Genomic DNA, 22,128 nt, shown 5'->3' on the forward strand with positions numbered 1-22,128 from the left:
GAGATCGGGTCCTCCCAGCGCACAGATTCTTCCTAGACACCACAGTACATGTGCCGTGCTACGACACGTCAAGTACCCATCGCGACTAAGGCATCGTCTCATGGAGTCGGGAATAACTCGGCCAAAGCTGACAATGGGACATCAGACATCTTCATATCGAAGTAGAAGCATATGCGTGACGTCATCAACCTCTGATGGCATCTTTACGTGCGAGGCTCCAAACAGTGGAGTCTAGAGAAACCACAAGATAAAAGATGAACACAACCAGAACCATGCTTTCTCACAATAACAAAGAACTTCCTACAAACCATAGCAGATAATGACATCTGACGACAAAATGCACGCCATCGCAGTCACCGAATATGGCCCCATCACAAACCTGCAATCCATTTCCGTCCCCAGACCTCCCTCTCCCCAAGGCCACGACATTCTCGTCCGCCTCCGCGCCTGCTCCATCAACCCCGTCGACACAAAAGTCCGCGCCGGCACCTACGACGACTACCCAGACTACTTTTCACGCACGCCTGCACTCCCGCAAATCCTCGGTTTCGACGGCGCCGGCACAATCGAAAGCGTCGGATCTTCCGTCCAGAATTTCAAACCCGACGACGAAGTCTACTACGCCGGTTCCCCAATCCGTCAAGGCAGTAATGCAGAGTATCAGTTAGTCGATTCGCGAGCCGTGGCGCTCAAGCCAAAGAGTTTGGATTGGGGAGAAGCGGCTGCTATGCCGTTGACGTGGATAACGGCTTACGAAGCACTAGTCGAGCGGATGGAGATACAAAAGGGTGAGAAAGCTGGTATTTTGATCATCAACGGCGCGGGAGGCGTGGGCAGTGTGGCGAGTCAGATTGCACGGAGGGTACTCGACTTACCCGTTGTAGTCACCACGGCGTCTAGAGAAGAGACAGTCGCTTTCTCAAAAGACGTAGGAGGTGCTACGCATACGATTAACCACCACAACGACCTCGCGGACGAAGTTGAGAAGTTGAAGCTGGATGTACCGATCAAATACATTTTCATCACGCACACACCTACATCCGGCTATCTCGCCCCCGCAGCCAAAATCTGCGCTCCTTTCGGAAAAGTCTGCTCTATTGTTCAAGACAAAGAGATGCCCATGTACGGCACGGAGTTCATGGCAAAGAGTCTGACGTTTGTGTGGGCGTTGCTGGGCACGAAACCGTATTATGGTGTTGATGTGGAGAGTCATGGGCGGATACTGGAGGAATTGGCGGGGTTGCTGGATCAGGGGACGGTGAAGTGTCATTGTAGGCGGAGGTTGAGGATGGATGAGCAGGGGCTGAGAGAGGCGCATGGGATTATTGAGGGTGGGAAGAGTGTGGGGAAGGTCGTGTTGGAGTTTTGAGTAGGGAGTGGTGTGATGTCTACAGGCGTTATCATAGATCCACCAGGAGATGATCTTTTGCTTTACCTAGGTATCGTTGGAATCGTAGACATCTCGGCTCGCTATGGGTGGGTGAGGGAGGAGTTGGAAAAGAGCATGTTGTAATTCTGATTGACGGATGGAGATAAAGAAAGAAGATTTGGAGAGTGCGAGCAGGCAAGTTATACTATGTTTCGCGTGCTACAATGTGTTCTGGTCTCACATAGACCAGTGGCTTCGTGGTTCTCGTGGTACAGGCGCCTCGTAGTATGAGGCGAGCTACTCAGAATCTGCGAAGTTGTGAGGTGTGATAGTACTAGGAAGTTCCTGGTAGCTACAGTTGAGGACCGGGCACACGGAGACGTTGAAGTGGAGAGCTCGAACGATGCGCAGGCGCGGTCGGCCATGGGCACACCCGATTCAAAAGACGTCATGTAGACCGGATGTGTCGTGGCTATTACTACCGGAGCGGCGAGACGGTGTGGTCACGTTTTGTCAAACATAGGCGGGATAATCTGTAGATGGATTAGTCCAGGCCAATGCAAGTCGTAATCGTTGCGCACTTACAGTGATCATGTGGAAGCCCGGCCTACCCCACGCGGAGGTAAGCCGGGGAGCTAGTATTGCGAGACAGCTCTGAATGGCGAGCGCAGCAGATGCTGGACTTCTTGGACCATACCCTTCTGTTCTCCCTGGTGCTTACGAGAGCATGTTTAACAAATCAAGCGGCTTGAATGCCACTTCCGCCTAGGAACTACTCGTCGTCCATATCGTCTCCGTCGCGTCCAGGACTCCTGCTCCTGGCTCTTCCGGCCCCACGTCCGCTTTGGCGCCTGTCGTGGTCGCGCGCCCGTCCTTTGCTGGCTGGCGGTGGTCGTACAAAGGCGAAGTCGACGGTAACCTTCTGCTCGAGAAATTCTTCGCCGTTGGCGCCCTTGACAGCGGCGTTCGCTTCTTCCAAAGTAGCATACTCGATGAGCACGTAGCCCTGTGTGATGTCAGTCCCCCATCGCTCTTTCCTTCCTCGTCACAACCACCAATTTCAGGCGCGTACCTTGACGTAACCCGTCCTCCTGTCCAAGTTCATGTGCAGATTCTTGATGGTACCAAACTCGCCGAACATGTCCTGAAGATCCTCCTCGGTACATTCCTCGTGCACATTGGTGACAATGATGATCCAGCCCTCGATGGAGCGCACAGCTGTCGCGCCTGCCTGGGTGCGCGCGTCGTTGCTGTCGGTGGTCGGCTTGGCGTCAGTCGCGACGTCGGGCTGGTCAATGTCCATGGTTTCTGTGGTGTCGGCCATGGTCGCAGAATGTAATTGGTCGGTGGGTGGTGTAGACTGGATATCGTGGTGAGGGCGTTGTTGAGCTCTCGGCGTCGCCAAATGTTTCCGTAGTCGAGGCGGTTCGCGCTAGTGGAAGAGCGGCTCCATCCCAACTTACGCGACCCAGGTTCGCTCTCTCTCTCAACGCGCCTGCCCTGTGTCTGGCCCCAAGTCCGACGCTTACATGCAGTGCCTGTTTCCTGCATACATCATGGCTGACGACCCCACCCCTCACGGCACTGTCGGAAAGAAGCAGACAAAAGGGCCACCGTCCAGCCATTCTTTAGCAGTGAGCTAGGTCCAGCTACACCCCCGCCGACGTCACTCAATTGTTATATGACACGCCCTTGACCCGCGCCTTTCATCATGCTCCAGTTTCTCGACAATCTCGTACACTACGCCGATCCGACGCTCCCGTCCTTCTCCTCCCTCACATACTTGTATATTGTCATCCTAGGCTGCTCGCTTTTGATATCTCTCCGTTCACGACAAGAAGAGGAGAACCTCAACTAACATCATGTCCAAGTTCACAAATGTATGTCCCGTTCTTCATGTGATTCCTAGCAGAACTGATTATGTTAGATCGCCATGATCGGATGCGGAAGCATGGGCGGTGGAATGGCCCTGCTTTTCGCCGAGGACGGTGTCAATGTTTCGCTTTCAGACCCTTCAGAGCAGGCAATGGATGCAGTCATTGAGAAGGCTGAGAAGCAAGGCTACAACGGAAAAGTTGAGAAATTCAATGGTAGGCGGAATCCTTGGACGTCGATGCACTCCAAGACTAATGCGGTAACAGACTACGATACCCTCTGCAAATCACTCTCCACACCACGCTTACTCGTCTTCTCTCTCCCACATGGCGGCGTCGGGGACAAAGTCCTTGAAGGTCTGGAGCCACATCTCTCCCGCGACGATATCATCCTAGACTGCGGAAACGAACACTTCCAGAACACCGAGCGGCGACAGGAGAAGTGCAAGGGCACTGGCATCCGATACATTGGCTGTGGTGTCAGTGGTGGATACCAGGCAGCAAGAGCTGGACCTTCCATGTGTCCTGGCGGTGACATCTCTGCGCTCAAAGAAGTCCTTCCGTTGCTGGAGAAGGTCGCAGCCAAAGACAAGGACGAGAAACCTTGCGTGGGTGTCATCGGCAAGGGTGGAGCAGGACATTACGTGAAGATGATGCACAACGGTATCGAGCATGGCATGATGAGCGCTATCTGTGAGGCCTGGGGCATCATGCGAAAGATGGGAATGGGGTACGAAGAGATTGGCGATGTTCTCTCTCAGTGGAACTCAGAAGGCGAACTGGTATGTTCACGACTCAAGACATTATGGATTTACTGAACTGACTTGCGAATAGCGCGGCACTTTCCTCGTTTCCATTGGCGCAGATCTATCCCACAAACGCGACTCAAGCGATAAGCCCAACCAAGCAAACCAGAAAGATACCCAATTACCTCCTCTTGTCATTTCGGAAGTCCTCGACAAGGTGGTCCAGGATGTCACTAGCGAGGAGGGTACTGGTGTGTGGAGCAACACTGAAGCTATCGAGCGTCACGTCCCGGCCTTCACTCTCAACATTTCGCATGCGTTCCGCCTCGCATCCGCTTTCCGCGGTGATCGTGAGCAAGCCAGCAAAGCCGCCGACGGAGGCTTCCCCCCTAGTCAACTGAACATTACGGACAAGAAGGCTTTCCTCGAAGATCTCAGACAGGCAACATATGCGTCGTGCCTCGCCAGCTACATCCAAGGCATGAATGTCATTGCGAAAGCAGACCAGGAGAACAAATGGGAAATTGACTACTCGCAAGTCTGGCAGATCTGGCGCGGAGGATGTATTATCCAAGCAGACTACATCTCCGATGAGATTCTCGCGCCGATCCTCAAATCCAATCCATCTCCGGAAAACCTCAACCTCAACTTCTCGACTCGCGTGGCCAAGGACGTCAAGAATTGCTTCCCCGCACTTCGTCGGATAGTCGCCAAGGCTGTAGAAACCGACCAAGTCGTACCGGCCATCAGTGCTACCCTGGAGTACTTCAAGGTCGCTAGCGGTACCGACCTGCCCACGTCATTCTACGAAGCCGAGCTTGACTACTTTGGTAGCCACATGTTCGACAAGAAGGGTGATACAGACGCGAATGTCAAGAAGCCAATGGAGGGCAAGCACCACTTTGAGTGGAAGCCTGCAACGAGCCAAAAAGAGGTATATGGCAAGAATTACAAGATCTAAAGCAGCCGGTTTGGATGTTTCTCTTCTTCATGATTGTTAAATAGCGTGGTTTCCATAGCAATAGCAAATCAGTCTATTCTAAATTCCTACAGTTTTCTATAAGAGGTGGAAGGCAGCACCGTAAAAGTGTGTGGTTGCTAATGCAAAAGTTCAACAATACGAGATTCGTGTCGTGACGAAAGGGGATCCTAAGTCGAAATGACGTTATTTCCGCCACTTGTACGAGCTCCACCACGTCCACTCCGCTTCCACTAACCGGCATGACGTACCCTCTCCAAAACACCATACTTTTCGTACAACAATTCGGAACCTACGGCTCGACCATCCTCGTATCCCGCTCAAAATAGCGACCATGTCGAAGGGATCGGCAGTTTACACACCGCCCGAGTGGTCGCCGTGGCTGCGCCGGGAGATCTGCACGAGCCCATGACCAGGACAATTCGCACAACAATCTTCCGACACCAGAGCTTTTGTGGAGAAAGGTGACGCTGCATGGTATGATGCGATATGAGATGGTGGGAGCTTTCAGTAGTATCGGTCCGCTTTCGGTAGATGCTTTGCTATTATAAGTAGCGGAGAGGGAGGAGGTATATAACCCATCTTACATCACCTCACCGAGCGAATTCCGTCTTGCGTACAAAACCACATCACAACAATTTCTACCTCCTAAACGAACATCACGCATCACCAAACTCCGGTGTCTACCTAGTCAACCACCAAAATGCGTTTCTCCACCCTCACAACAGCTCTCACATCCGCGACCCTCGCATCCAGCCGCCTCATCGGCATCGCCGCGCCATCCACCCTCGCCCCCAACAGCACCTTCACGCTCACCCTCCTCTCAGAAGGCTACATCCAATCCGTCGCCGACGTCGCCGTCGCATGGGGTTTCTCGCTCGCCCCCGGCTACCCGGGCACCCTCGGATCCTTCACGCAATCCGCATACCTCGGTCCTGAGAAGAGCAACCAGGGGCAGGAAAACGTTACTATTACTGCAACTGTACCCGCGGGATTGGCGATGGACGCGTATCAGGGCAAGGATATTCTGTTGAATGCGGGGATTTATTCGTTGTATGGGGCTAGTGGGGGTGCGACGGTTACGGGGTTTAATGTTACGGTTAGGGTGGGCGAGAGTACGGGGGGTGAGGTTGTGGAGAGTGAGGGACAGGGGTGGATTCAGAATACTGTGGCGTAGAGGTATTAGAGAAAGAATTGAGGGATGGGAATCGAGAGCATGTTTATATGGGCATAGTTAGCGGTTGATGAACATATAGTTTCAACCACACTATCTTAATGGGCTTCAGCATAACGCGCGGCTTGCATCTCATGGGTTCACGGGGGTAAGCTGATGTTTGCAAAGAATTGATATGATTTGTTGATAGTGATGGACCGAAGCTGACGTGACCTAAAGGCTAGGCTTTTAGGTCTTGTATAGCAAGACGGTGTAGAGCTATGAACTTGAACAGCGAGGGCCTTTCAGGCTTAGCGCAGCTCCATGTGTTCCTTCTGGTTCTCGAACTCTACGTCTCGTTAGTGGGTGGATCAGACAAATTCGTGTAGTTTCGAAAATTTACCCTCGAGCCAGTCTACGACAAAGTTCTTCAGGAACTGTTGCGCATAGACGACCTGCGGTGGTGGCAGATCAGGAGTTGTCTGGTTCTCAAAGATACCATTCTCCTCCCAGTGGTGCACACCGTGGCTGATCAGATGCCACGGGCGCTCCGTCGTGCTGTTCCTGCTATCGGGGTACCACAATGGGGTTGCTGGCCTCCACGGATCCGCGTTACCTCCGAGGTGGGCAAGACGCTCGTAGTCGATGTCGTAGCCTCCGTACTTGTTGACACGCTCAATCTCCGGAGGGTGGTTGATGCCGAATTGTGCGCGGCAGAAGAAGGTCAGGTACTCTACATCGAGGGTACGTGAGATGAGCGGCATGATATCAGCGGGTGTGTTTCCGGTTTGGATGTAACCCCACTCTGTGCAGACTTGGTAGCTCCAGCTCACAGCGCCGTAGTCTTCGATAGAAGTGTATTGCTGGAGCGCAGTAACGTTGAGCTGGGTGAAGTACGAGTCCTGAGTCCTATTCGAACGGCGCCATCCAGAGAGAGCTGTGCTGTTGAGCCAAGCAATAGCGTTGAGGGTGATGTTCTGCACGGCGGTGTCGTTGGTGTAGCCGGCCGCCGAAACGAGTTCCGCAACCGCTGGGCGCAGGTTCTCGCCTGCGGGCTCTTCTGCGGTAATGTTCTGGCAGTAGTTGAACCAAGAGGGCGAGTTCTCCTCAGGATCCCAGTTGGTGCTTTGCAGGCCGTAGACACCAGTAATCTGGCCAGCGAAATCACGGTTGTCAGTAACACCGCCCATGCCAAAGACATCCTTGAGTGCCTGAACCTTGGAGGTGTCGTTCTGGCGGATAAGAATGCCATCAACAACGTCAATTAGGAGTTGCGTGTTCTTCATGCAGTCTGGAGGACCGTATAGCCTAGCTGGCTCAAAGTACTGCCAGTAGTCGTAGATCGCAACAGTTACACCAGAAGAAGAGATTGCGCCCCAGAAAGTCTCTGGGTATACAACTCGCAAGAATGCGGCCTGGGCACCAGCGTATGAACCGCCGTAAACGACCCATGGGGTGTTCGGCGCAGTCAGGTCCGCGTCAATGCCTTCGAACTTCACATTCCTAGCGAAGTAATCAACCTCAGCAAGCGCTTGCTCAGTCGACAAGAATCGCATGTTCGGTGTCGTCAGATCGGGAACCGGGAAAGATTTGCCATAGTAACGGTGCTCAAGAATGACACCGAGACCGTTGGTAGCCTTGATGACCTGGTGGACAATTCCCTTCTGGAGGAAGGTGAGACGACCCTCTCCATCGGTTTCTCCGCCAAGAAGTACAAAGACCGGTCCGCCAGGCTTGTAGTACGTGTCGTCGAACCAGTACCTCAAGTTGAAAGAACCGTTGCTATGAGGCTCGTACCGTGTCTCGTTGTGGAAGAAGTCGACTGGCACAGAGATGTTGTACTCCGGGTATAGCAACGTGGGATCGGTGTCTTCGCGCTTGGTCAGGCTGCGACGCGTCCGTGCAGCTTGCACCTGATATCGTGTCAGCTTCATTTGCTTACCACCAGCTCATCTCCGAGGTATGAGATATTCGTCGCATGTTGATGTTCCATGCCGAAAAGGCCCTATCGATACTTTCATACCTCTCGTGCATATTGCAGAAAGGCATGAAGCAATTGAATGCAGAGAGGCACAGTCGCTACATCGATGTAACAAACAGAAAAAATGGTGCTTACCTGCTCTTCCCTCTCCACCGCATTTCTGGGCGAAAGCTTGAGCGCAGAAGCAGCCTGAAGGCCGCCTAGGATCGCTGCGACAGCAATTGAGAAACGCATGGTACCGGTAGGACGATGCGTAGTCGCTGGCAACGGCGCACGTCAGGCAGCGCTCGCCTATATATCTGCCCCAACACGAGAGAACAGAGTTATGACGCCGGTGATAGCTACCCGGCCATTTCATTATCATCTATGCGAGGGACAACCATGTTTAGGGAAGGTGGATAAAGTAGTGCGCCTGTGCTAGCGCAAGTACGATGCTCGAACAAGCAGGAGATACGGTGATCGGCACCTGCTGGGCCGTTGGCAGTGGCGGACAGCAAGCTTTTCTGGCTCGGGTGCTTGGTGGGAGGCCTGGTAGCGCCATGTACGATGCGACTGACTGCCTTACGTGCGGTAATGCGCGCTCGAAGCTGTGTTGTGTGCTGAGCATGACGCGGTCAAGCCTTGCTAGGATGTATCGTGATGTCGCGAGGTTGGCGAGGCGGCCCCGCCTCGTCACCAGCCGAAGTCTCCTCAGAGGCCAATCGGCTGTACTAGAACCCTATTCCCTGCACCATGACACTGCTTTCGTGCGCGCAATCTGCTTTTGAACTTTGCACAGTGTTCACCCTGGTCGACTCTGTCGTGCGACAGCAACTGAACCATCGCATTAGGTGAGATCAGTCGCCCGCTGAAGGCGAGAATTTGGCACAGAGGTTGCTCATCAAGTTTGATACGTATCATTTCAGCGTAACGAATTGTCCGGCATCACATACACGCTACCCAGCTCAGCGACGCAGCCCTCTTACTTTGTAATCTCCTCGATGTGCGACACAGACCCGTCCTTCTCTCCACGCGCAATACCCTGCTCCTTGACGTCCATCAACGCAGCCTCGCCGACATCAACAGCATCGTCGCCATCGAAGAACTTGGCGATTTCCTCCATGGGCGTGTACCTGGTTTCTACAATGCAGAAGTAGATGACTCCGATCTCAAAAGCGAGGAAGACGCAGTAGCAGATGTAGTACTTCCACGCGAGTGCGTCGAGCGCAATGCCGTTGACGAACTGGTTGAAGAAGAGAGCTGCTGTAACGCAGAAGTTGAGCCATGTGAATCCCTTGGCGCGAAGACCATATGGCAGGATCTCAGTAGTGTATCCTGCCATGATACCGGACTTGATATCGTAGAAGATACCGTAGAAGAACTGCATGTCAAGGTCAGCATAGCGTTCTCGGTCGGTCCAACGGTCGAGGAGTAGCAGGTAAAACTTACAATACTGACGATGAAGCCTTTGCCGAGAGGGGCCCGAGGCTCGATGTCGTATCGGGCAGAGATGATTGTGAAGATGTTGAACATGACGAACGTTCCGATCGTGGAGATAAGATAGATCGGACGTCGACCAAGTTTGTCAACCAAGAAGGCAAAGAGGAAGTTCTCGCACAGCGCCAAGGTCTTCATGCCGCCATTGATCCCAAGTTGTGTCTGGGGATCTGTGAGACCAACGTTGTCCATGACATACTTGAGGTAATACGAGATCAGACCGTTACCACTCCATTGACTGAAGAAACCAATAGCAGTGATGATAATGATCCTCTTGCGGTTGCCTTTGGTCTTCAGGAAGTCGGACCAGCTGGTTCGGTTGTGCTCCCTGTCAAGAGCAATGGCAGCGCGCACTTCGGCGTATTCCAGTTGAACAAACTCGTCGTCAGCGTTGCCTTCGCCGTGCCAGCGGGCGAACATGGCAAGGGCTTCCTCGTGGCGGTCTTTGTTGCACAGCCAACGTGGGGACTCGGGCATGAAGAAAATGAAGCCGAGGATAATGAGGGAGCAGATCGACTGCAGAAGAGATGGGAGTCGCCATGACCAGTCGCTCTGTAAAGTGTTAGACGAATTATTTGTGAAAGAGAGACAGTAGAATGCACAAGGGTGAGAAGTTGACGTACCTTTAGCTGGAGCGTTCCGTATGTCACCCAGGATGCGATGAAGGCTCCAGAGTGGTAGCTCGCACCAGAGAGTGTAACCAAGATAGCACGATCCTGTGGATGAGCGATCTCTGCGATCAACAACGGCGCGGATCCAAGAACGATGGTGTCTCCGAAACCCAGGATGAGTCTGGCAGCAATGAACATGCCGATGTTCTGCGCTCCAGTCTGGATGGCAACAGCGATCAACATGATAACGCAGCCAATCGCCACACCAATCTTCCTACCCTTCCAATCAATGAGGTAGGGGGTGAAGAAGAGACCGATGAGTGAGCCGAGGGACATGGATGAGTTGAAGAAGCCGAGCATAGCCCCGCGAGGCTCACCGAAGTAGTCTTGCCAGTAAGTCAGAGACTGAAGACCATTCATCATGGATCCGTCGAAGCCATTGGCGGTATTCGTTAAGATGAGAACGACAATGTAGATGTAGAGTCTGCGGAGGTTGGCTCGCTTCCACCATGCGACTCTTGGATAGGCACGGCCAGCGAAGAAGAAGTGCCCTTTCGGCGGTTTGAGGGGCACAGCGCTCTGCGTGGTCTTGGGTGGGCGGAAGGATACCATCTTGAAAGGTAGATGTTGCTGTTGCGAAGAAAGACAATGGGGATGCCGCTGCAAGAAGAAGCCATGAGCTGCATGGGTCACTGTTGCATATATACCCTCAACACCGCGCCACGTACATTATCTTCGATACATGCCATCCCAGCTACTCAGATCTCACCCATCTTCCCAGGCACGCTTCAATAGCCAAAATTGGGTTCGGGATGAAGCCAAGCAGGGTGAATGTGCATATTTGCCTTACCTTGTCCCGCATTCAAGCACTCATTTCTCGTTTTGTTTTGTTGTGCCTCGCGCCACCAAGGCGCTGCGGTCTTGATAGTTCTAGGCATCGTGGAATGAGGCCGAAGTGAACCAGTCTGGAGGCATGCCACTAAGCCCTTAGTCGAATGCGGGGAAACCAACTAGTCGTGCGAGCAACCCCATGGGGTTGTACCGGCTAAAGATGAACCTTATCAGGCCTTTTGAATGAGTTTGGACGTGAGACAGTGAGTATTGCCGCCCTGTATTGCCGGTGTCTTGTTGCCAATGCTCGGAATGTGGGGCTGTTCTCGGTCGCTACACCCAACGCAGTTAGTAGACGATGTTCTGATTGGATCCTCATCTCGGATCAGATGACAGCCCAGCCAACTCCCAGACACTTCATGGCTTGCGCGACTACCAGCGCTACCAAGAGCGCGTCTAGACACCACAGCTTCGGGAATTGCCACACCTTACACTCGAGTTTCATTTGTCCCGGGGTCGTTCCTTCCACCTGGGTCCTGGACCCTTTCACTGCGGCATGTCGATCATGTTCACGACACATTGATGAGTCTTCAAGCACACAAACCCCCCTAGAGATGTCGAACGTACCTCGGCAAGTACATCTTTCTGCCAACGCTTATACATACCACTAGATACCTTCGTAGAAGCAATTCCGCATTCCAAGGCTTGTTTCATGCACTCTTGGACGGAAGCGTGACATGTTACCGACAAGAGATGGCGCAGTAGGGCCAAGGATCATTCACGCGACCATCGTGTGCATTTACCCGGCGGGCATAATATCGTTGTGCCAACCGTACGACTACTAGCACGTTATACGCCTTCGCGCGCACCAAGAATAGTCTATGATCCCTCTTCCTGGGTAGATAACTTGGTTCGTATCTCAGAGCATATTCTGGAGTAGCGCCACCACCAACATGGAAGACACTACGGCAACCAATCCTATCATTGGAGGCTTTGCTCCAGACCCCTCGCTGGTCCTCGTCGATGGCACATACTTCCTCGTCAACTCAACGTTCCATTTGTTCCCTGGTCTGCCAATCTATACATCACAGGATCTCATTCACTGGCACCAGATTGGCAATGCAATCAACCGACGTGAACAACTGAGCTTCTCCAAGTCCTCTACCTTGGTCCACGGTCTGGACAACGAGGATCACCTTTACGCAACAGGTGGTCTCTACGCACCAACCATACGGTTCCACGATGGCACCTTCTACATCGTGTGCACGAACGTGGTGAATGACGGTGAAGAGAGCAAGGAAAGTATGCTGCAGAACTTCATCATCTCCACCACAGATATCCCTGCCAGCAAATGGAGTGACCCTGTCTACTTCGAATTCTACGGCATCGACCCCAGCCTGTTCTTCGACCCCAACACAGGGAAGGCGTATCTCTGCGGTTCCAAGTCTCCAGGTCCGGAAACCAAGATCACGCTCTTCGAAATCGACGTCAAGACAGGGAAGAAGTTGAGCGAGGAGAAGCAACTGTGGCATGGCACCGGTGGTATCTATTCTGAGGGCCCACACATATACTTCCGAGATGGGTTCTACTACTTGATGATTGCGGAGGGAGGTACGCATGAGGGGCACAGCGTCACCATGGCGCGAAGCAAGAGTCTCGAAGGCCCATGGGAGGCATCGCCCAAGAACCCCATATTGAGCGCTGCAGGAACGGATGAGTATGTACAAGCCACAGGTCATTGCGAGGCTTTCGAGGACAAAGAAGGGCAATGGTGGGGTGTTTGTCTCGGAATTAGAATGGGCGCTCCCAATCTATACGGACTTGGACGCGAAACATTCCTTACAAGAGGGACGTGGAGTGATGATGGCTGGCTCAGTTTCGAGCGCGCGAAGATGAACATCGAGAACTTGAGTGTTGTACCGGATCCATCGAGGAGACTTACCGCCGCACCTGGCGTTGACTTCCTCTACATCCACGACCCCGAGCTGTCGCGCTACAAGATCAGCGACAGGCAAATCACGCTCACCGCTTCTCCAGACGGTCTGAAGTCTGCTAATGCGTCGCCGTCATTTGTTGGTAAACGTCAACGTCACCTGGAGGGAAGAAGCAGCGTCACTCTTCTACCTCCCGCACCCAGCTCCACACCGATCACCGCAGGACTAGCGGTATACAAAGACGAACATCGCTTCCTCTCTTTATCTTACATGACCTCGAAGAGCGGCTCCTCCCCTACCATTCAACTCCACGTCTTGAACAAAGCAAAGGGCATCGATCGCGAAGAGAGCGCCGAACTAGACACCGCACCCCAGTCTCTGCAGCTCCTATTCGACTACACAGAGACCGATTATAAGCTATCCTACCGCGCCGACAGTGGAGAGCCCAAGGAGTTTGCCCAAGTACCCACAATGGACCTGAGCGACAAAGATTTCGTAGGACCGATTATCGGTATATTCGCGGAGGGGAGTGGGGAGGTTGATTTTCGCGATTTCGTATTAGACAGCGCATCATCGCAGCGGGCCGTTTGAGATGTGGGTGGCGAACCTATAAACCGTGCGTGATGCGCGAACTGCTGATGGGTCTTGATTGTCGGTGAGAACTCCGCGCGAATTGATCTACATATCGTGCATTATCGTGGGCGAGACCCTGCGATCAGCATGGGGCGCGGAAAGAGACGAACGATGCGATGCCCGCGGGATGTTCACGGTATGATATATTGTCTTAGCCACCCATGAAGCGATGTTCACGACTTTTGTTCTCGTCTCTTGCATTACTAGACTTCATATCATTATATTGTACATGTGCTGCAATCTGGATTGCTGCTGGATGGTCCCATTTTCCTTGCGCGGTGGATTTGCCAGGTCCTAAAACTTTTTTCTCTGCAACATCTTTCGACGTGGCTCTGGGCAGCTGCGCAGTGACTATCACCGACGTTGCGACGGGCGAGTGTGAATGCCGCTATAGGGCATACCGCTGTCTTTTGGGTCCACGCTTCGTCTTTCACATGATCGCGTCGGAGACCCAACTGCCTATCTTGATACGGGTATGGCGATGCTGAGTCGACTCTATACTTAGGTTCGGGTAATCTTGAAATCCTTGGATATCTGTATCGCGTCGAAAGGCAGTGGCTCTGGTGCGGTGAGTTTTCGTTCCGAGCTGGCATCGTCGCCTGTGACGGTGATGTTTGTTTGATCCTTGTCGTGCTGCATCTGATTAGTCTTGTATTCTGTGTCGCAAGACATTGAATCAGACTTACCAACTCCATCCACTGGGTGTAGTGCCCAGGCCTTGGTTGCTGGTGCGACCCCAGTCCACCAGTGTTCGACCGCTTGATCGCACTGAGGTTGTGGCTTCCTGATTGGCTCTTGTACGTCTTGCGCCACTGGAGGTAGAAGGGGCGCAGCATGGGAATGTTGATACAGAGACCAGCCAGCATGAGCTCGACGGTGCAAAGCATGAATGTGGTGCCCGATGTACCAGTGAGGTTGTTAATGAGATCTGCAAACTATCAGTGGTGTTTCTCTTTCTCGTCAGATCGAGAGTACTTACCGACGGTGAAGATGAGAACGAAACGCGCAATACTGATAACCACGCAAGCGAGACCCAAACCGAAACAAGCCAACACGGCAAACTTTTCCGTCTTTCGCATCTGCAACTGCCATACACAATGGATTGGGATGACTACGATCATGAGATCGGTCGCCATGTTTGTCAGAATCAGACACTTGAGCAACAAGATCTGATCCATGCAGTGTCCAACTCGTTGAAGGGTCCATTGTTGGGAGATGGGGTCGCAGAGGAAGATAAAGACGAAGTTGAAGATGACAGCCCATGCAATGACTATGCCGGCAGTAATGTAGACTGCAAGGCGCAGTTGCAGTTGGAAGACGCGGTGGTAGAGGGCTAGTTGAGATAGCTTGAGAGCCGCAAGACACCAGATGTAGATCAAAGTGAAGGAAAAGGTTATCTGCATGACGACCGGGAGGTTGTTCATCACTATTAGGTGGTTAGTTCACCATCTCCACCGGATGTAATAGCCGCCAGAGCAGACTTACGCTTGGGGAATTTGTCAGAGGTAGGATCTAGGTCGTAACCAACGCCAATCGTGAAGACTGCTTGGATGTTAATATGAGTTCTGCCTATCCACGAGGTTGATGCATACCGTAGGCATTCAGGCCGATAGTACTTGTCGACAAGAGCAGCGCAACACCGGCGAAGATGTCATCCAGTGCGAGTCCAGGTCCACGCATGCGTCCATAGAATCGAAGGGCAACAGTTGAGGCGAAGAGCAGCCACAGACATGACATCGCTATCATGGAGTCGCGACCGCTCCGGGCCATCGCTATATCGATTGTTTCCACCATCCTGACCTGCGGAGGCAAGACCCCGATCCAAAGCTATCACTCGAAGTCCGGAGAGATGCGAAGTAATGAACGGAGTACTAAAAGAGTGGGTCCTGTCGTGAGAACTGGAGAAAGGGAAAGAACGAAGAGATGAAGTCGGGGCGATGAGTCGGGGCAACAGTGTATTGTTAAAACCTGATCCATGTCTCCCGTCTCCTGTCTTCGTCAAAACTGTTTTGGCTTTCGTAATGATGGCATACCCGTTGGGTTAGCGGGCCTAGCCCGGCGGACCGAAAAGAGTTCCTTGCCTGTCAACGTTCAACAGTGGAGATCGTAAGGATCATTGCCACAAACGTTGGCCGAACACCTGAACTATTCCCTCCGGATGTGCGTTCGCGTTCCCCGGATACGCATGCAGCAATGTTGACCTACGCGAGGTGACGATCGTAATGAAGCGCCATCAATCTCGAGCAATCATGCAGCGTGAGTCGTAACGAAGAGACTGACTTGAGGCTTGAAAAGAACTGGTAACGTGCCGGCGGAGAGTCGCCGACGGTGAAACAGTCTAGGCCAGGTATTGACCCACAGCGCCAAGGGCCACTGCCGGGCGCCTCATCCGCTTGCCGTTATGACAGGCGGCACGCCGCAACTTTCCGACTCGAGGGTCATTGGCTGCATGAATAAGCAGGGGATAAGCAGGAGACCTCATGTTCGGCTCCACACGTGTTGTCAGGGTTCATGACTGGCCTGAGTCGTATTCTGCCTGAGGCAGGAGGCCTGGCGACCAAATTCTCGAAAACAAATAGAAGAATGCAGGTTCCCCGATCTTTTCTACAGCCCTATCCCAGGTCCTCGGGTACCTAGACCTAAATGCGCCATCTGTGCGCATACATCGGCGAAGTTGTCCCTTTCTTATCCTCATGGGTCTCATAGTGAAGAATTTTGAGTCCCAAACCAGCTTAACTAAAAGAGACAGTATTCCCGCTGTGGACAGCGCGCATCTCCACTTGGGCGTGTTAACTTCCTTTCCACGTGGCGCTATGGTCCTCCAGGGTCTTGGGGCACCAATGGTCGATCGCTGAATGAAAACCTAGTGGAGTCGATACGGAGCATCTTCGGCGCTGCACATGCGATGCTCGTTTTATCGCCAGGTGCGGATGCACTGCAAAAGCCAGCGATTGGAAGCAGAAAGGATCGTCCCTGTTGAGCTATCAGTCGCCTAGAGACACCACACCGGTATATACCATTGCCCTCGCTGAAACATCGCCATGCAATCACGTTCTCCCCTTTGTGCAGTTGTGCCTCGCCAAACTGCCAAACCTCCCCAACATGGACGACCATTCGGGCCTTTCCCAGGGCTCCAAGTCAGTTTTCTCACTCGCGATGGTGGCTTGGCTCGTCCTACTCTGGGTCGGCTATAGAATTGCCATTGCATTATACAACATTTCGCCCTTCCATCCACTCGCCAAATTCCCTGGCCCGAAGATCGCAGCTGCCACCTACCTGTACGAGGCGTACCACGACTGGTGGCTTGGAGGACGCTATGGAAAAGTCATCGCCCGCATGCATGAGCAATATGGACCCATCGTACGCATAAACCCAGACGAACTACACTGCTCCGACCCTGCCTTCACGGATGAGATCTATGCCGGTCCTGGACGTCCACGCGACAAGTGGCAGCATCAATTGAACACTGGAGGAGCCGGACCTGTTTCGGTAACTGGATTTTCGACTGTCGACCATGACCTCCACCGTGCCCGCAAGGCTCCATTAAGCAAGTTCTTTTCGCGCCAACAGATGTTGAAGCTCGAAGGCGAAGTGCATGAATTTGCCGTAATGACGGCAGACAAGATGCTCACCTATGCCGGCAAGACCGCTTTCGATGTCAAGGAAGCGTTCAACTGCTATACTGCCGATGTCATCTCTCAGTACGCATTCGGTGAGCCCATGGGCTTTGTTGCTCAGGAAGGCTGGGAGCCGAACTTCGCAACCTGGGTCAAGTCGTTCTTCAAGAGTGCGTATATGATGCGCCACAACGCGTTGGGCAGAAAGATGGCTCAGGTCCTGCCATTCATGGCCGATTACCTCGGTGAAGATATCAAGGCTGTCATGCGTGTCATGAATGTGACCATTCCTCAGTACATTGGCCAGGCCTTGAAGAACCCCGAGAATGGACGTGTTTTCGCTGAGGTCATGGGCAAGAACAAGACCATGTCAGAGGAGGAGAAGTTCCGCTACAACGGTGAAGGCTTCAACTTCCTGCTTGCGGGCACCGAAACTACTGCTGTAAGTACCCGATGAATGCTATCGTCAACGAGCCAGAGCTAACAGCAACCGCAGGCTATTCTTACTGTTTTCACATACTGGAATCTCGCAAAGCCGGAGATTTACCAGAGACTGATGGCTGATCTCGCTACCGCTGGTATCAACACACAGACTGTGAAGTGGGTTGAGCTGGAGAAGGTGCCTTACTTCTGGGCTGTTCTGCAAGAGTGTTTGCGTATGATGCCCGGCGTGTCTCATCGATCTGCCAGAATCGCGCGCCAGGAGGACCTGCACTATGTATCCGCTGATGGCAAGTCTGACTGGGTGATTCCAAGGGGTACACCTATCGGTATGACATCCATGATCAACCACTGGAACAGGGAGCTTTTCCCCGACCCTGACGAGTTCCTTCCCGAGCGTTGGCTGTTGGAAGATGGATCGCAAAACTATGCGCTCCAGAAGAAGCTCATTGCGTTCGGAAAGGGAAGCCGCAGCTGTATTGGTGAGCAACTGGCGTACTGTGAGCTGTACATTATGGGCGCGTACATGTGCCTCAATGTTCTTCCGAGGGCGAAGCTTGTGGACACCGTGAAGGAGGACATTTCGTACGACCACGACTTGATTGTTGCGCAAACGACCAAGGGTTCCATCTCGGTGAAGATCGCGATCGAGTAGGTCGGCCACTGCGAAGATGAGGATGTTGGAAGTAGATAGGAGACTAGAAGTAATACCCGTTCAATCGTCACTACATGCGATGGGCCGAGCCGAGCTGACGCGTGATGTGTCCGCGCCGCGCGCGTTAGTGTTGGTAGCACAAGCTGACGCGTGTCGGAAGCTCCGAACCTTGGAAGGCCACTTCCGAAGCTTGGCAAAAAGCGATTCGTGATTCCGCTCCGTCATCAACAGGCTGACTCAGTAGCTCGACACGGTCTCATGTCCACGCGCCAGTTGCCTCTATAGTCTGTATCTGCAGCCTTCATCTGATACATGTCTCCGAGTACGATTGCGCCTTTCAAAGTCGTGAAGCTGGTGGTGCCACTGATATTCGATATCGCTGCCGGCATCGCGCGTTTGGGATGAAAGTCACACCACTCGCGTGTTGCTGACACTCTCAGTGATTGCGGTCACGATAAGACTTCTTCAACTACCCAGTACCCTTGCGCAGTAGCTGCCTAACCAATGCAGCAGCAGCCTGTATGCTGCCAGCTGCCGTATAGCCGAGTGCGATCGTTGTCTCTCGACAAGCGACAACCATCACCCACAGTGCAAGCGAGCGCCCCTGTATGGCGCTCCTGGTAGCTCGCAGCATAGGTAAGGGGCGGTCTAAATGCCTAGGCGTCCAGTGTGTATTTGAACGGTGAGGAGCGCACATGATCGGTCCAAGTTCCCAAGGTTGGGTCCCGTCTACATGATCCTGAATTCGTAGATGTGGTACACGATCCGCCCATATACTCGCATCCCACGCGCCCCACACGTGGGGAGAAGCGTAGCACACTGCTTTACTTTACCTACGTGTCGCCAGCATGAAGCGCCCTTCATTCGGCATTACAACCTCTCGAGAGTACGGATTGAACATCTTCGTGGCATCGTCCATCGTGCTTCCGTTCAAAAATTCTCAACGGTGAGCGTGACTTTGCTGCACAGTCGATGAGCCATTTTCGCACAGACTACCCCAACTCCGGCAACGCTATATCTCTCGTCAAGTCTAACCCCATAGACCCCAAGACCAATCACGGCCGAGTTTCAGGGGATGCCTGGAATTTAACCATGCTGAATCTTCCATTGCGTTACGTGGGATTGCGTGAAGTGGTTGGCGATGGTTTCCTTGGACATCAGTTCCGAGGAGCTCTCAGACACGCCTTGAGAGAACGAAAGCACCCCGCTAGCGGATATCGGTGCGCGTTGCTCCGTTCAGCAATCCTAGTAGTGCCATTGGGCAATCGGCAACTGACATTGACAACGCCCTCGAGTTCCACGGGTGGAGCGGATACATGTGAAGCATTTGCCAAGCATCGTGCTTTTTGAATAAGCTTTCACGCACTTGCTTGTTGGGTTGTAGCTTGCCGTGGCATATGTACAACATGGCACATGCTCTGCTATACGGGACGTTCTATCCGCCATCTTCTGTCGTCTTCTTCGCAACAATCATTCCGCACCTGTTAACCTATTCTGTCTGGCGGTTCCTGTTCCGACGGCGCTTCCAAACTTCTCACTGTCATCTAGCGCTCGGAGACACCGCTTTTTGATGGCAGTCGCCTTCGCTCCCACCGCGCACACTGCACTTTCAGTCTTGTAGACAGTTTTCAGTGGGTGACATGTGAAAGAGCAAGAGCGACACGCGGCACTCGCCCCTCGTCGCACAGTCGGCAGCATTGATCTGCAACGATCCGAATATCAGCATGGAGCTTCAACCTACCATAAATCCAAGTCCATCGGAGAGGCTAGCATATGACGTGTTGTGCGGCATTTTAGTCAAAGACGGGCGGTTTCGAGAAGAGTGACATTTACACAGCCCCGTTCTTGGCAGGTCGAAATCCAGACGGTGGTCGCCGCTAACTACACGGCCAGCGGACCTCAAAATGCTCGCGCACTCTCTTTGACCCACGAAATTTCATCTTTTAGGGTCTCGCATCCCTCGAGTCTCAATGGTTCAGGATGTCTTCTCGCTGCACAACATCGTCGGCCGCGACGAGACAGCATTTCCGTTTTCCATCAAGGACTACCAGAAATATGTATTTGGCGACGACCGACTAGCGCATCGCTTGGGCACGGACCTAGCTCGAGCCTTCATTCCCACCATCTCGAACCCTACAGACGACTACGCAGTTGCCGTGCTATCCGAAAAAGTCCCCACGGCCACGCACAGCCTGCGCAACCACTTTGTGGCTTACCTCAACCGGCACCTGATAGCGAATAACGCAACCCCGGCCCTCAAAATCGACTTTCACGATGCGGGGGTGAACGCACATGCGCGGAACGGTCCGGATTGCAAGAAAAAGGGCTCATATCACATCGATGTGGAACGCCTGGGGAGCAGGACTCTGATAGTACTGGCTGAAATCCGAACGAGCCAAGACCGCGAAGACCGGATACGGTCGTCGTTCGGAGAGCGTGGCATAACGACTGTCTTCGCCTATCTTGCATCCCTGAGCGGCTCCGCAACAACTGCGGCGATCTCGTCCTTCTTATCTCAAGTCGTCAGCCCATCTATGAGAGACATCGAGGACATTGCGCATGCCACGAAATTCGTCATGAATGAATGCTTTGTTCAATTCGTGCTGGGAAGGGAGTACGCAGAGTTCTGCAAATTCATAAGACGACAAGACGATTACTTTGCGAGGGAACTTTTAGATCACGCTATCGGTGGTCACTACTACAACAATGAGGATTATGAGCATAATGTGAAGTTTCTGATATGGGAGACCGAGGCGCGGGAAAGCGTTTAACGACGGGAATGTGTGCGGTGACACGGTAATGGCGAACGGCGACGGACTTTACGAGCGACCGCGATGATAGCGTTTTCTCGAACACTCTTGTACATCCTCTTATATACCCAAACTGGTCATCGTCATCAATTCTTGCAACTTCGGGTCCGATTTTCGCAGTCGTAACTGCTCATTCAGATTGCGTACACACCCAACAAACTCACTATCGAGCAACCCATCCATGCATGCATCTTTCCAGACCATGAGGAGTACTTCTTTGAGTCATTGTCGTCAGTCTGCATTGTCGTGTGCGGCCTTTCATATCGGGACGTTGAGTGCGATTCTTTGTCCGCTTTCTACTCCACTACAAACATCACAAGCACACCCACTCCAGGCTACACACAGCTAAAACAACCTCTCTAATCTTCCGAAATATAGCACGACGCCTGCGACGAATCTAGAAACATGCCGTTACAATCGCATAATTATACACCCAACCGAGTGCACTCCAGCCCGCAAAGACTAGGAGGCATCAGCCATTCTCGGGACCTACCCTCCTTATATCAAGCTTGTTACTATGACGCCGACGATTCATCGAGCCAGATTTCTGCGAGCGAAAGCCGCGGTTCGAGACATGAGAGCGAACCTCTGGACTCAATATCGCAGTGCAAGAGCGCGTTCGAAGACAGCCAACAATCTTTGCCTCAACTCTTCAGATCGTATGCGGTGAGAAAAATTCCCTCAACCAGAATAATTAGAGTCACATCACTAACTAGTATCAGCTCCACATCCTAGTAGCCATAATCGTTACCCTTTTCCTCTTCGAAACCACCGTTCGCCTACCCTTCCTCCTCGCACTCACCTTTGCGATCCCCTACGTGCACATGATGTTCACACTAGAGAAATCTACACTCCGCTCTACTTCGTACGAGAGTGATTCAGAGGAAGGTCTTTACCGTCGCTCATCCACCTTCTCAATTTTTCCCGGCGAGCCTATTGCCCAGCAAAAAGCTCCAGCAACGATAGGCCCAATCAACATCACCTTCCCCGGATTAACCCTCTTCTTGCCATCGACATG

At 52.8% G+C, this 22,128-nt stretch overlaps 10 protein-coding genes across 10 annotated transcripts; 6 read left to right on the plus strand and 4 right to left on the minus strand.

The window, feature by feature from the left end:
* Positions 1–319: 319 nt before the first annotated feature.
* On the plus strand, positions 320–1,369 carry J4E90_005316 (uncharacterized protein; the record flags this gene model as incomplete). The annotated part of the gene is made up of 1 exon (XM_051434870.1): positions 320–1,369. The coding sequence occupies one exon, from the start codon at positions 320–322 to the stop codon at positions 1,367–1,369; it is 1,050 nt and encodes a 349-aa protein (XP_051290894.1).
* A 772-nt stretch (positions 1,370–2,141) lies between these two features.
* RBM8A (RNA-binding protein 8A) lies at positions 2,142–2,693 on the minus strand (the record flags this gene model as incomplete). Its single annotated transcript, XM_051434871.1, has 2 exons — positions 2,142–2,375; positions 2,442–2,693. 2 exons carry the CDS (start codon positions 2,691–2,693, stop codon positions 2,142–2,144), a joined length of 486 nt encoding a protein of 161 aa, XP_051290895.1.
* A 538-nt stretch (positions 2,694–3,231) lies between these two features.
* Positions 3,232–4,950, plus strand: J4E90_005318 (uncharacterized protein; the record flags this gene model as incomplete). The annotated part of the gene is made up of 4 exons (XM_051434872.1): positions 3,232–3,249; positions 3,297–3,459; positions 3,511–4,025; positions 4,078–4,950. The coding sequence occupies 4 exons, from the start codon at positions 3,232–3,234 to the stop codon at positions 4,948–4,950; spliced, it is 1,569 nt and encodes a 522-aa protein (XP_051290896.1).
* A 721-nt stretch (positions 4,951–5,671) lies between these two features.
* J4E90_005319 (uncharacterized protein) lies at positions 5,672–6,145 on the plus strand (the record flags this gene model as incomplete). Its single annotated transcript, XM_051434873.1, has 1 exon — positions 5,672–6,145. The coding sequence occupies one exon, from the start codon at positions 5,672–5,674 to the stop codon at positions 6,143–6,145; it is 474 nt and encodes a 157-aa protein (XP_051290897.1).
* Positions 6,146–6,432: 287 nt separating this feature from the next.
* J4E90_005320 (uncharacterized protein) lies at positions 6,433–8,336 on the minus strand (the record flags this gene model as incomplete). The annotated part of the gene is made up of 3 exons (XM_051434874.1): positions 6,433–6,470; positions 6,525–8,034; positions 8,238–8,336. The coding sequence occupies 3 exons, from the start codon at positions 8,334–8,336 to the stop codon at positions 6,433–6,435; spliced, it is 1,647 nt and encodes a 548-aa protein (XP_051290898.1).
* Positions 8,337–9,063: 727 nt separating this feature from the next.
* Positions 9,064–10,801, minus strand: J4E90_005321 (uncharacterized protein; the record flags this gene model as incomplete). The annotated part of the gene is made up of 3 exons (XM_051434875.1): positions 9,064–9,462; positions 9,531–10,130; positions 10,202–10,801. The coding sequence occupies 3 exons, from the start codon at positions 10,799–10,801 to the stop codon at positions 9,064–9,066; spliced, it is 1,599 nt and encodes a 532-aa protein (XP_051290899.1).
* A 1,172-nt stretch (positions 10,802–11,973) lies between these two features.
* Positions 11,974–13,545, plus strand: J4E90_005322 (uncharacterized protein; the record flags this gene model as incomplete). The annotated part of the gene is made up of 1 exon (XM_051434876.1): positions 11,974–13,545. One exon carries the CDS (start codon positions 11,974–11,976, stop codon positions 13,543–13,545), a length of 1,572 nt encoding a protein of 523 aa, XP_051290900.1.
* Positions 13,546–14,088: 543 nt separating this feature from the next.
* J4E90_005323 (uncharacterized protein) lies at positions 14,089–15,267 on the minus strand (the record flags this gene model as incomplete). Its single annotated transcript, XM_051434877.1, has 5 exons — positions 14,089–14,220; positions 14,274–14,515; positions 14,567–15,013; positions 15,073–15,129; positions 15,180–15,267. The coding sequence occupies 5 exons, from the start codon at positions 15,265–15,267 to the stop codon at positions 14,089–14,091; spliced, it is 966 nt and encodes a 321-aa protein (XP_051290901.1).
* A 1,422-nt stretch (positions 15,268–16,689) lies between these two features.
* On the plus strand, positions 16,690–18,300 carry J4E90_005324 (uncharacterized protein; the record flags this gene model as incomplete). Its single annotated transcript, XM_051434878.1, has 2 exons — positions 16,690–17,646; positions 17,701–18,300. 2 exons carry the CDS (start codon positions 16,690–16,692, stop codon positions 18,298–18,300), a joined length of 1,557 nt encoding a protein of 518 aa, XP_051290902.1.
* Positions 18,301–20,270: 1,970 nt separating this feature from the next.
* Positions 20,271–21,071, plus strand: J4E90_005325 (uncharacterized protein; the record flags this gene model as incomplete). Its single annotated transcript, XM_051434879.1, has 1 exon — positions 20,271–21,071. One exon carries the CDS (start codon positions 20,271–20,273, stop codon positions 21,069–21,071), a length of 801 nt encoding a protein of 266 aa, XP_051290903.1.
* Between the last annotated feature and the right edge of the window lie 1,057 nt (positions 21,072–22,128).

The sequence above is a fragment of the Alternaria incomplexa genome, assembly GCF_024043165.1.
Source record: "Alternaria incomplexa strain BMP 0042 chromosome Unknown scaffold_7, whole genome shotgun sequence".
In the NCBI taxonomy this organism is placed as follows: domain Eukaryota; kingdom Fungi; phylum Ascomycota; class Dothideomycetes; order Pleosporales; family Pleosporaceae; genus Alternaria; species Alternaria incomplexa.